At 39.8% G+C, this 13,007-nt stretch overlaps 1 protein-coding gene across 8 annotated transcripts in view; it reads right to left on the bottom strand.

Annotated features, from left to right (window-relative positions):
- Positions 1-13,007, bottom strand: part of epha8 (eph receptor A8) — a 128,995-nt gene that overhangs the window by 26,009 nt on the left and 89,979 nt on the right. For all 8 annotated transcript variants that reach the window (XM_023955115.2, XM_023955119.2, XM_023955116.2 and 5 more), the window contains 2 exons: positions 1,589-1,744; positions 620-1,039 (listed from right to left, as the gene is read on the bottom strand). In XM_023955115.2, coding sequence (XP_023810883.1) covers positions 620-1,039; positions 1,589-1,744 — 576 coding nt within the window. The remainder of the gene's footprint in view (positions 1-619; positions 1,040-1,588; positions 1,745-13,007) is intronic.

Here is a 13,007-nt window from a genome sequence, read left to right as displayed (position 1 = left end):
ATGTGGGTGGAAACATCATAATGCTTTCTACCAGGATGCTCGCCAGGATTTTGGGCAGAAACCTCTTTCAGTCAGTGAGAGCATTGAGGATGAAACATGGCAATAATCCCATGTGCAGTGAAAGAGTGGCTATGTAAAAAGCCTTTCAAGGTTCTTGTGTGTTCTAGCCAGTCTCTGAACCTCCAATAAAGAACCTGTGTTGCTTGGCAAAAAACAAAACAGCTCTTGAGAAGAGCTAAACGGAAGAATGGACCAAAATAACAGCTACAGTGTGTGTAAACGAGGTGAAGACCAGCAAAAAACACTTGACCCTTTAATGGACAACCAGGGCTACATTACAAAGTTTTAAGGTTAACTTTTTTACTGACCGAATATTTATTTTGTGCTCCATTATACAAATAAAGTCCTTAAAAATTATACCCCCCAATTTTCTGGAGTCTTGTGATACATTTTCTCTCACAGTTAAAGTGTACATTTAATAGACATTACAGACCTCGCACATATTTTGAAGAGGAGTAACTTGCAGAATCTGAGACTGACAAATACTTCTTTGCCCCATTTTAATGGGTTAAAATGACTCCCTTTAAGGTTTTGAGTTAGTCACATCTGTGAATCCTACCTGCCTGGTTTGTTGTGATGTTTACCGATGCGTACGGAGGGCGCTCACTGCTCAGGTGAGTCACTGCATTTGTGGCCACGATGCGGAAGGAGTAGTTGGTGTGAGCCACCAGGTTGAGCACCGTCACCCAAGGTTCTGTAAGGCCGTTCCGCCGAGGAACAAACTTCACGCTTGCTGTCCCCAAACGCTCCACCATTCCTCCTCCAGCAGTTCCAATGCTTGCCCCGCCACCTGCTTTCCCTCCTCCGCCTCCTGGAGAAGCGGAGCAGTCCTCGCAGGGTCCTTCCCTGGAGCACTTCAGACACAACACGCTGTACTGCAGGTCGCTGCGACCCCCGGTGTCCAGAGGACGATCCCACTCTAAATTCACAGAGGTCCCGTTGACGGAGGAGATGACGTTCACAGGAGCAGATGGAGGGCCTGCAGAAAGAGCAGCAAACAGCCATCATCAGATTCCTCTAAAGGCGGATGCTATTCAAATGGCGGAGATTTCAGGTTGATAATTGAGGTTGAGATTTCAGACAAATTGCGCATTTTGTGGTCCAAGCACCAAATTTGGCATGGATGTACTTTAGGATCCCATCCATCCATCCATCCATCCATCTTCTTAACCCACTGTATCCCTTTCAGGGTCACCAAGTTACCCTGGCTATTGTTGGGTGAAGGCAGGGCACACTCTGGACAGGTCCCAATACATTCAATTGTTACAAAAATATTAAATGTCCAGTTTAAATAGACTGTTCATGCACAAAGAAACTTTAAATAATACTACTATGTGTATATTATAGATATATTTATTGTAAAATCTTGTATTTTCTAACAAATGTTTCAGAAAGAGGGAAACCTAACATACATCCTTTCCAAATTTGGTGCTTGCACCACAAAGCGCATAATTATTTTTTCAAAACCAACTCCAATAAGAGTCTGTTTGTGTTGTTTGTTTGTGTATCTGGGGGTGTTTGTGCTTACGGGAGCATGGGGCTGCTGGGGGGTCGTCTGCCGCTCGATAGTAGTTGGAGTCACATGGACAGGAGATGGCAGCTCTGGTCTCTGAGTGGCTGTGCTGTGGACATTTGCCACACGGGCCATCCCCTGCCACCGGTTTGTAATAACCCACCTCACAGGCTGCAGGGAGGGGGCACAGTCAACACAGAGCTCAGATTAGGATGATATGTAAAGAGGCTGCAGCTCCAAACACATGAATGACACTCTTGAAGCAAACATCTGAACGGATTCATTTCAGGACACCCCTCATCCCCCGCCCAATCTATGTATAATTACAGCCCTTGTGAGCGCGGAAACTGCAGAGCAGAGGAGATGAAAGTCAGACTTCTTTCTGCTCAAATTTGGGTTGCACTGTTGATACTCCCAGTGAGACCATCAGAATCCAGACCCCGTTTCAACCTTTTTCAGCTCCTCTGATACATATTCACTTTTAACTCTGCAGTGATTAATAATGGAGGGAGCTCAGATAAATATATTCTCTTTCCACGCGGTTAATGGGCTTCTGCTATGGTAAATGGGGCAGGGGTAATGCTCGCAAAGCGGCAGCAGACAACACCAAGCTGATGTTTGCTCTTGCTCAAAGGCTAATTGATGCTTTCCCACAATGATGTGTGTTTGCTTACAAATATAGGACTTTCCCTGCTGCCTTGATGAGTTAATTTCTCCTGCTAAAGTTTTAAATGGAAAGATAATAAAAAGTTGCAGCTTGGATTACTGAGATTGTCAGATAAAAATGGCTAATATTCCTGTGCCTCTTTTAACCTGTACCTGAAGAGTAAACACTCAGAAGTTCACAGAAGACTCCACAGAGAAAGCATCTAATAAATCAGCAATCCAGATTAAATTAACAATAATCTACAACATTTATGCAGAAAATTTGAAAGTCTTCTAAAACGAAAACTGACAATCTGTGATAATCGACGTTTTAGGTCTCCAGTTTTCTATTTGTTTGGTACGTTCCATTGCCAGAGTGGGTTAAAAGGGCTTTACACAGAGAAAGAAAGGTTAGGCAAACAGAAACAACTAAATCAAATCAAATAAAATATTAATACATATATTGACAGCTTTAGACTGAAATAGAAAAACTTAAAGCATAAGCCGCCATTTCAAGCACAACGTTCACTGTTTTGAGCATAAAACTTAAAAAAATGTTAAGTTCTCATAAAGATACAAAAATACAGTTTTAAATATTTGCAGTGAAAGTGTAAAGTGTAAAGTTCCGTTAACACTTTAAATTCAAGATGGAAATGATATTGTTAATGTGAGTGCTTGACTGACATTAACATGCTGTAAAAGACTGATTAAATAATGTAAAAAAAATTGCACCTCAACTTGACTGCCATGTTTCACACAAAAAACATTAAATGAAGACTGTTTCACAAAGAATTTGTTTTAAAAGTTCAACACATTTTGAAAAAAAAAATACCTTGAAAATTATGTTAAAAAAAAACATTTCTCTGTAAAAAAAATTACAGTCAATTTTTTTTCTACTTAAACATGCTTCATGAAGTGTAAGAAAATCCTTCATTTTATGTGGGCTGATAAGTACGAGGTTTACACAGCTGTCTATAACAAATCTTGTGTTCGTTTGTCGTGTACATAGTTCTATCGCCATTATTTATAATTCCCCATTTAATGTACCATGAAGCGCTAATTTCTGCCTGTCCTTTCAGTTACACATTTGGTTTTCCATTAGGAGTGACATAAAAACGAGTGGAGGTGGAGAGTAGAGAGCGTACAGAGAGTCTCTCTGCCTGGGGTTGTGGGTTTCTCATTTGACTTGTGTCAGAGCTGATGGAACCACAACGTGCGTTAATTAGCAGACCTGCGTGACGACTGTCACAAAGGAGCATCAGAAGATTAGTGTGAGCCACCGCTGAATGCTAAAAGCTGAAAGTGATGAAAAGCTCAGATGAAAGGCTCAGGATGGATCTGGATGTGTTTGCCTTTTTATTATCCACCTTAAAAAGATGCTAATTAAACCCTTTGAAATATTGTTTCTGTTTGAATAATTCGCTGCGTGTTTAGGAAGAAGTTACAGTCAAAATATATATAAGAAGACTTACATCCTTGATTAGTTTGTAAGGTACTTTTTCTACTTTATTTCTATCATTTAGTAAACACACCCACACAAGGTATAAATAAATTACCACTTAATGTCGGGAAAAATCTTTTCATCCGACCCCACAAAAACACGACATAAGGTAAATGCAGAAAAACTGAACTCTTAGTTGGTAAATTAACAATGAGAGCTTGAAGCGACTGAATAAATACGACAAGGTTGGATTTGTTGTTGTTAATATTATAAAGATAATGCCTTTATTTACCCAAAAAAATTCAGTAAAATATTTAATTGAAAGAAATCTTTTGAAAAGATCTGGCCAAGGCAACAGACGTGCATTACTACAAACACATTAGAAGACGTCAAAATCTAAACAGAATAAATGAAAAATAGTATAGTAATAGTCATGGTTTAGAGACCAGCATTGTAGCAGCCTAACTGACTTCAGTTTTTTGTCTTATGAAGTCTTAATGCTTGTGTCATACAAATGAAACAATGAATAGTTGTTCTCCATTCAGTACATCACCTAAAAAAACCTGTTTTTTTTTAACAAGCAGTGGTGATAGTGGATATATTTGTATTTTTCAGGCGGCAACCATTTAAGAAACAGAAAGAAAACAGAGTTTCAGAATAAAATGGTTCTCAGTTTGTTCTTTTAAGCTGCAAGACCTCGCTTTAGTGTCCCTGGAGGTGATTACGCCCTTTTTAGCCAAAATCAAATAACCTGTGGCGTCTCTTTTTTGGAGATCTTTTCTGCAGAGCGGCAGCAGTTCATTAAAAAATGTTGCCTCTTAGTTGTAGGATGGACCGTTGGCACAGAGTAAGCCCGCTCCTACTTCCTGTCATCCACCTGTTTGCACTCTGTCCTGCTATATTACAGCCCCTCACAACCCCAACTTAACATCAAAAAATGCAAAACAAAAATGGCGAGAAACGTATGATGTATCCAGCCGTACAGTGTTGAGCCAGGTACCAGCTCAGCCGACAAAATTGGAAACGTACATGGTTCTAGTTATCTACAAGTGGAAGCATTTGAATGGAGTGGACCTTGAGCCCACATGCCATCTTATTTTCTACCTCACAAGTACGCTCTTTTTTCAGGAGGGCATTTTTCTCCTCTGCTTCTGATTCACAAGAATTTGAATGAAGAAATACTCAGAAAAATGCCACAAGAACATGTTTAAAACACCAAAAACACAATTTTCATTGGTATAAGTCTTTGAGGCAAACCTCTAATGAATTGTTTCAGTGGAAAACTTGAACTAAAGAACGAAGATTTACAAATCTATAAATGTTAGAAAACCAAAACATTTCATACAATTGGCACATTAAAATGAAACTAAATTCATTTTTGGAATTTAAGCTCTAAACAACGCTGTGACTAACTTTATCTGATTCAGGTGTCAGATTTTACTTTAACTTTCCAACTTTACCACTGTCAAATAAAGCTGATCTTAAGATAAATATCTATATCTATATATATAGATATATAGATATAAATAAATCATGCTCTTTATGTACAAAAACAGATAAACTTAGTGTCCCTTTCTTTCACCCTGCAGGCACTAAAAACATTTTATTTTTCAATATTTATCACAAACTGTTGTTTCTTCTTTGCTGTGATCCATCTTAATCCTTCCATCCCTGCAGGATTTTTTTTTTCATTGTAAAGCACCTAAGTTGAAAAACAGGTCAAGATAAACATCACAGCCGCTCGATCATCAAGAAGAGAAGCGGCGAGCTCTTTGAAGTCTCTGATAGTTTTGCTGGGAAATCTACACATAAAGTCCCACAGACCTGCGAAGGTTATGTTAATGCAGGAACGCATACAAGCAGAAGCGGTGAGGTGGTCATGGATACCAGCACAGCAAAATGAACCCTGGGTGAATATGCAAAACCAAAGAGAGAAGGTGGTCTGCTATGAACCAGTTACGCTCACCTTTTTATTTATTTATATTGAATGAAAGGATAACATTTAGCAATGTAAAAAAAACAGTATGTTAATGAAAAATCCACATTCCTGTTGATCAAAAGCATGTATTTATTGGATGTTTTGTTAACTGTATAAAACCACAAATTCTTTGCTCTTAGTCATTATTTAATTATATTTTTTAAAGAACTGGAAACTGCTTCTTAACATGCTTCAGAGATACTTAAAGCCTTTAAAGTTTTCCTTCCAGCATACAGTACAGTGGACCATCACTATATCATGGTTTACCTTTTGCCTTGTCACTGTTTTGGAGATTTTTTCCAGTGTAAAAATGCATTCGGTTTGTTAAATTAAAGCAAAGCTTCTTTCGCAATCAGATCTTTGTTTTCATTCTATAGTGGTGGACTAAATTTGCTATGAAGGTTTGAACTTTGAGAGTTTAAACAAGAGAAAATGTTTTTAAAATGTTCATGTCTGTCTTAGAAAAGTGTAAAGTATGTAGTAAGGTGTTTTACAACCTTAAATTTTCGAACTGCTCATTGCGGATTGTTTATTCACCAACTTTGGAATTCTTCTTGAAGTAAAAGAAACTTTGACTATCTTTTTGCCACAAGACTCGGATTTGATAAAGACCAGGGGCCTCATTCATAAAACTTTGCGTAGGATTTGCGTCAGTCGTCATTCAGTCGTCATTCGGATTTATAAAACCGTGCGCACGCTCAACCTACGGATTTTTCCTTTAATAAATCACAACCAATTCTAAATGTAGCGCAGCTTTTGCGGCTTTATGACACGCCCATAGTTGCCCATAAATAGTCAGTGAAACGCCCACAAGTCAATATTCATTGATTGCAAAATCATGGCAAACACAGAGAGGAAATCAAAAAAACATAACTTCACTTTATGTGAAGTAGAAGTTATCGTTGGCGAGGTGGAAAAGAGGAGAAAAATGTTGTTTGGAGGGCACAGTATGGGCATTACTAATGCCAAAAAGGCACGTGAGTGGCAAACGGTGCCAGTCGCCAGGAATCCTAGTGTTGTTAGGACTTGAAGTGGGACTGGCACGGCGTGGTTCCTTCGAGTGCTCCTCTGTAACGCCGGGCGCAAAAGCCCGCAGAGGTCCAACAGGACGGCTCGAGGAAGTCGGAACCGGCTCATAAGCCACTCGTCCTCGTTTGCCAGCAAGTCTTCTTGCTGTCTTAAGATGCGTTCACTCCGAATTCTTCCATTTGCCACATCTTCTAAGAGCGCAAGATCAGCCATTGTGCGTCATTACGCATTGTGATGGGGCATTTTATTTCCCTCCATTTAATTACATCTGACAAGCTACAGATGTCGGTAATAATCGACGTGGAAATGGGAAATTGATCAGCGCAAATGTAATTTCTTGTTGCTTTCTGAATGGTTGAGACATACGCCATACATTGTTTTATCAAAAATAAAACAAACTAAAGGCATATGCATGAATACCATAATTCCGTAGCTTATGAAGAAATGTTTTACTATGAAAACAACTTTCCCCAGTGGACAATTAATACGTCTGTCTGTCTGTCCGATTGCACCTATATCTGCTCCGCCAGACGGACACATTGACGAGAATATCAGTTTTGAACATTATTTCGTTCTGTTAACTATATTATTTATGAGGATGAATTGCACAACATGCCAATATTGAAGAACATATTTCACTTTTCTTTTTGCAAATATGTGTTCTTTTGAATTTCTGTTATAATTTTCGTTTGATTTTTTTGTTTGTTTCACTGCTGATCGATCAAACGGGTGTTCGTGTAGGCTGTTAATTGTAAGATTTGCTTTGTGAAGTCTTCATGTTATTTCTGAGAGGCAGTATTGTCATTTTCACTTTCACGTGTTTCTTCCATCTGCCGACGGTGTCGCCATTTCTCATTTCACCCGTTTTTGTGCGTACGCCTGGGTCAGAGCTTGCGTGAAGGACCGCACATTTTCCCTTCAAGTTTGCTTTTTATAAATATCAATTATTGCGTAGAGAGTGGCGTACGCCTTCTTTTGTGCGTATGTAACGTTTATAAATGAGGCCCCAGGACCTGGAGAGCAGTAGCAGTAGATGCAGAGTGAAACAGAGGATCATGGGTCATCCCAGGGCACCTGAGCTGGACAAACACTGTGACCGGCACCTTCACTGTTACCGTGCAAGAGGACTATATGCAGGACAGGGTTTAGCAGCAGAAAGCTGATGAAATCAAGCAGAGACCAAGAAAAAGTTCCATTCACATTGACAGCAATGAAAAAGAAAAAGCCCAAAAGGATAAAGAAGAACAGAGAGAGAATTTAGGAATTGGAGATCTGAAGATAGAGGAAGGAGATGCAGTCCATGAACACACCACTTCTATAGGTTCCACTGTTTGCGAGTGCGCACTTTACCAAGAGTGTGAACATGCTCGTGTGCGATCGTATGTGTGCTATCCGCCGTGTCAGTACCTGTCATGGGAGTGCAATCGTACCGGCAAATTTGCATCACAATGAATCTTAATAGCTGTGTGCAGGATCGGGTGCTGACCTTGATTTATTCCCTGTATAAGTGGATAAATAAATACATGTGGATAACAGGGAGCTGCAGAAAGCACATCATCATCCCACACGTGAGGAGATTCAGGGAGAAGTTTAAGATGTAACCTGGCTAAGCTTTTGAAAGCTTCCATTCTGAAGGTTCCCTCTTTCTGCTCTGCTTCAATGTTGCATTATCCATGCACCGGCCACTTTATTAAGTACACCTTGGTAGTGCCAAGTTGGACCCCCTTTTGCCTTCATAACTCGCTTAATTTGTGGTGTCATATATTTAACAAGGTAATGGAAACATTCCTCAAAGAGTTTGGTCCATATTGACATGAGAGCATCACGATATTGCAGCAGATTTGTCGGCTGCACATCCATGATGCCAATCTCCCGTTCCACCACATCCCAAAGGTGCTCGATTGGGTTGGAAAGCCATTTGAGTCCAGTGAAATCATCGTCATGTTCTAGAAACCAGTCTGAAATTTTCTTCATCTTTTAAACTATCATTGTTGTTGACTTGGCATCTTTACAACAACTTTTTATTTCTATTTAGTCTTTTATGATCCTCCGGATAGGCCTACATTTTGCTCTCTAAGCAGCGGTGCAGAGCAGAGAGGCTTTAACAGACAAATGAGTCCTTCTAAAAATCGTGTCACTTCCTGGTGTTTGGCCTATGATTTAGAGAGAACCAGGAGGCACAGGAGGAGATAAAGGTCTTTATCTTCTATTACATCAGTGATAAAGGGAAATGAGAAGTGCTTGGTACATGAGATGAACAAGTTAGACCAGATGTAGATTAGAGCACAGTCAAAGCAGCATTGTGTGAAACCACAGGAGGTTTCAGGAGGAAAGCGATGTACCTCTGAGAGGCAAGAGGAACCCTGCTTGGTTGCAGTTGTGTGTCTTCACTCAAACATTCAAGCATCTTTAGGCATTTTCTAATACTGTCACAAGTTTGAAACAGGTGACATTGCTTTGTCCTCATGCTCTTCCGCGGGCTTGCTGTCAGTACAAGAATAAATGTTGTTCGAAGAATCCTTGAATCTCCATTCCATGTACATAATCACACCCTGGCCTAGTTAGACAAAAGCACCCCTACATTCAAACTCAACATCATGTTTTATGGACTAACTGAGTAACCTTCAGAGGAACGTTCTCACTGTATGTGGTGCAGAGGGGATGTCAGATTTTTTAACCCTTTATTTTTGTTCTATGAAACTAGGACAAGTGCTTAAAAGTGATTTTTGTCTTTTTCTAAATTCATGCCATCAACAGTGGTAGATTTATAAGTTGTGCACGATCTTCAAAAATAAAACGCTGTGAGGTGTCCCAGCTCTGATGCAGCATCGACCTTGTAAAGGAAGCGAATGCACACCAAAATCTTCCAGAAAAACCTCTGCAGGCTCCTCGCCTGGTTCCCCAGGGAGAATCTGAAGCCACAAACAAGCCACAGCGACTGTCTGCGTGATGGATGAGTGTGTCTATAAGATCAGCTGTGGAAATGGGACACTCGCCATCCACACTGTCCTTTCCCACTGCACGCATAGTTCAGACACCAACAGCTGGACAGGTGCTCTGCTGCAACCCAATGTTTAATCGAAAGCATCACCCTTCAGTCTGAGACGAGCTTAATTTACCCTGCATTAGGTCTCCATATACAGAGTTGTATAACCTTGGGGATGAAATGTATTGAGCTTGTTAAGAACCCCTTAACAAGCATAGATAGATTGGTTCAGCTGATTTGTTTTCGAGTCAAATGACAACACAGAAAGTCATAATTATTTTGGGGACATTAAAGTATGAAAACATTTTTAGTCTGTCTTCCTATAAGAAGTTGCCTGGGTCATCTGCCTCTGTAAGAAGTCTGAATTATCTTGGTTAAGGACACGACCTCCAAGGGAAATAAAATGTTTATTAAAATCTAAATCAAAAGTTAACAAAACCAAAAGAGGGAACCACTGTCATTGCAATGACAGCTAAGGCTCAAAACAGGGTCTAATGCTGGAAAGAAGGTGAAGTTGATACATTATAAAAACCTTTAAAAAGGATTTAGGTCCACAGCAACTATACACTTTTTCATGCTTTGGACTGAAAAATGTGTAAGGTGATCTTTACAACCATCCATCCATGTTTTATCAGCAAATATGGATGAATCTATCCAAATTCTAAACTCGCTTAATCCTTTTTGGTGGATTGCTAGAGCCCATCCGGCTACTGTTGAGCATAGATGGGGTAAAGCCTTGACAGTTTGTTGATTTTTACATCTTTACCATAGTTTCCCTTAGTAAAATTATTCTAGAACTCGTTCTTAAGGCTGATTTACACTAGTCTGTCTGCAGTGCATCTCTGTCTCATAGACAAAAAAAAGAACATTCACTAATCAATAGGATTGCTCACATCGCCTTCGTCACGTCTGCGTCTCACATCTGTCCCCGCACAACGCAACACAAGCTTTACGCAAGAGTTCTGTGTCCAACAAAACACAGGTCTAGGGTTTAAAATGAAAACTTCCATTGTACTTTCAAAATAAAACTTAAAATTCGATTTTACATTAAAGGTGACATGCTAATGCAGATAAAACCAGTGTTCCTTTTCATCATCATCAATCTTTGTGTCATGTTTTATATGAAAAGTGCTATATAAATAAACTGCTTGACACCAGAACAAAAACATTAAGCAAGCACAGCAATATAAAAATCAAAATAAATCCCCCATCCCCACCCCTGACCCACACAGAACTCCTAATCCCATTCACGCCTCCAACCCCCCTGAATGATGGAGATTTTCATGCCATGGACAAAAAAGTTTTATTGCGGAAGGACAAGATCATGACACAATTTATGACACAAACATGCATTTTGCAAGGACTTTGTGAGGAAGGGGAGGGTATGGGGCCTGATAGTTTACTTTTTGGATGAGCGAAGTGAGCTGAACAAAGTGCTCAACAAGACACAATGCAGACAATGTAAAGTAACTGACTGACTGCCAGAAGGCATCAGATGGATGCCCTGAAACTTGCAAAGTCTTGTCAATTAATCAATTCGTCTACTTTTAACCCAACATAAATAAATTCTGTTTGAGTGTTCATCAAACTCTTTTTTTGTTGTTTTTGGGTTTGCTGTTTTACTGACTCGGTCACAAACCGGAAACAAAAACATCCCAGTTGATCGGACCTGTAAACAACGATTACCATATTTTCCACACTATAAGGTGCAATTATTGATTTAAAAAAACCTGGAGCATTTTATATATGGATTTATTCTGGTTGTCTTTACAATAATGAAGCGGTTTTGAGAGGTGTATGGTGCTCTGTCAAAATGTCAGTCTGTTTTTTTGACAAGTTGAAAACAAAGTTCTGTATTGTAAACACACTAGCATCGCTAACTGGTAAGGGTGTCGGACTGTGTTTTTTGTGTGTTACAAATAAGGTAGGAATTAGCGAAGTCACAATAATGTTTGTGTTACCGGTAGTCTGCTTTTACGTGTTGCAAGCAAGATTGGGAGTAATGGGTATAGCAAATACGCAAACATGGCTTACTCTTCTAATGTGGCAACGTGTAGCGTGTTACAAACAAGTTCTAGAGTTACTGTGAATGCAGGTAAAGTTTGACTGACTGACAGACTTATCTCTGACTCTTTTGTGACACTTAATGTGCTCTATAGTTTGGTGCGCCTTATTTATATGCGCAGAAAATCGGGTAAATTTCAAAAGCTATACACACAGAAATAGTTCTATTTGGTAGATACTTCTATAAACAGAAATGTTAGTGGGTATATTTACACTTTTCTTTACCATATAAGTTCATCCAAATATCAACAGATGTTTGAGACAACTGAGAGAACTGCTGAGTATGGGCATCGACATCTCCAGCCCCATCACACCCCAGCCTCTCTGGCCTCCCTGGTCACTCCCCCACTGAGTTTGAATCAGTTGCATCAATGAAGCCATCACAAAGGAAGCATTACCACAGTGTTTTCCTGCGGAAAATGCCTGGTAATTACAAATCAAACGAGACAAATACATCCCGGTTAATGAGCGTTAAACGGATGTTAATTATCCGATTGAATGGCTGTCACCATTAAACTGTGTCTGATGAAGGCAGGGAGAAGGGGGTCAAGGGGAGTGGGGAGCTGGAAGAAAAAAAAAGTCGGGTTTCAAAACAGACGGCTGCTGTAAAAGGCGTATTAGCAGCAGATTGAGGAGATCAGACGGTGTGAAGCATGTGCGTCAGAAATGCAAACGCAAAAGGAGAGGCAGCGGGAGGGGAAGGAGTCTAAACTTTCCTCTTTTCCCGACATTACCAATCGCTGCGAGGCCTCATAGGGGAAATTAATCAAGTGCCTTTGATTATTTATATATTTGAAAAGGACAAAGTGTGCAAGGGGGGAGCCGAATGGAGTCACACTGTGCTAATATGGTCACAGCCAGTCTAGCAAGGAGGTTCAGTCAAAATATATCCATCACCGAAGGACAGAAAAAAATTATAATGATTGATGTCTGTGTGAGTCTGCACAGGGGGACAGTCAATAATGTGTCCCCAAGGGATAACAGGATTTCCTGTCATTAACCGCAGATCATCAAGCCAATGTCATCAGATGCAGGGAACACGCTGAGGTAGATTCTGTGCCTCACCTTTCAAGTTTTCCAATGCGACTTTACAAATGAAACAATTTCAAGGCGGTTTTTCTCTTTTTGTTACAATCCTTTAGCCGATCAAAAAGTACTTTGCTAACATCTATTGGTCTTCCTGAGTCAGAAAAAGATATATTTGAATCAGAAAAATTGGTGAAACAGTTTTATCATGACAGCAGTAAGCAGAATGGAAAACCACGGTAAACAAGTCATTCGATGAGCTTAA

This window comes from Oryzias latipes, chromosome 5, assembly GCF_053564925.1.
Source record: "Oryzias latipes strain Hd-rR chromosome 5, Olatipes_Hd-rR_3.1".
NCBI classification, from domain to species: domain Eukaryota; kingdom Metazoa; phylum Chordata; class Actinopteri; order Beloniformes; family Adrianichthyidae; genus Oryzias; species Oryzias latipes.
Note: the sequence above shows the minus strand (reverse complement) of the source record. Positions and strands in the feature narration are given on the sequence as shown.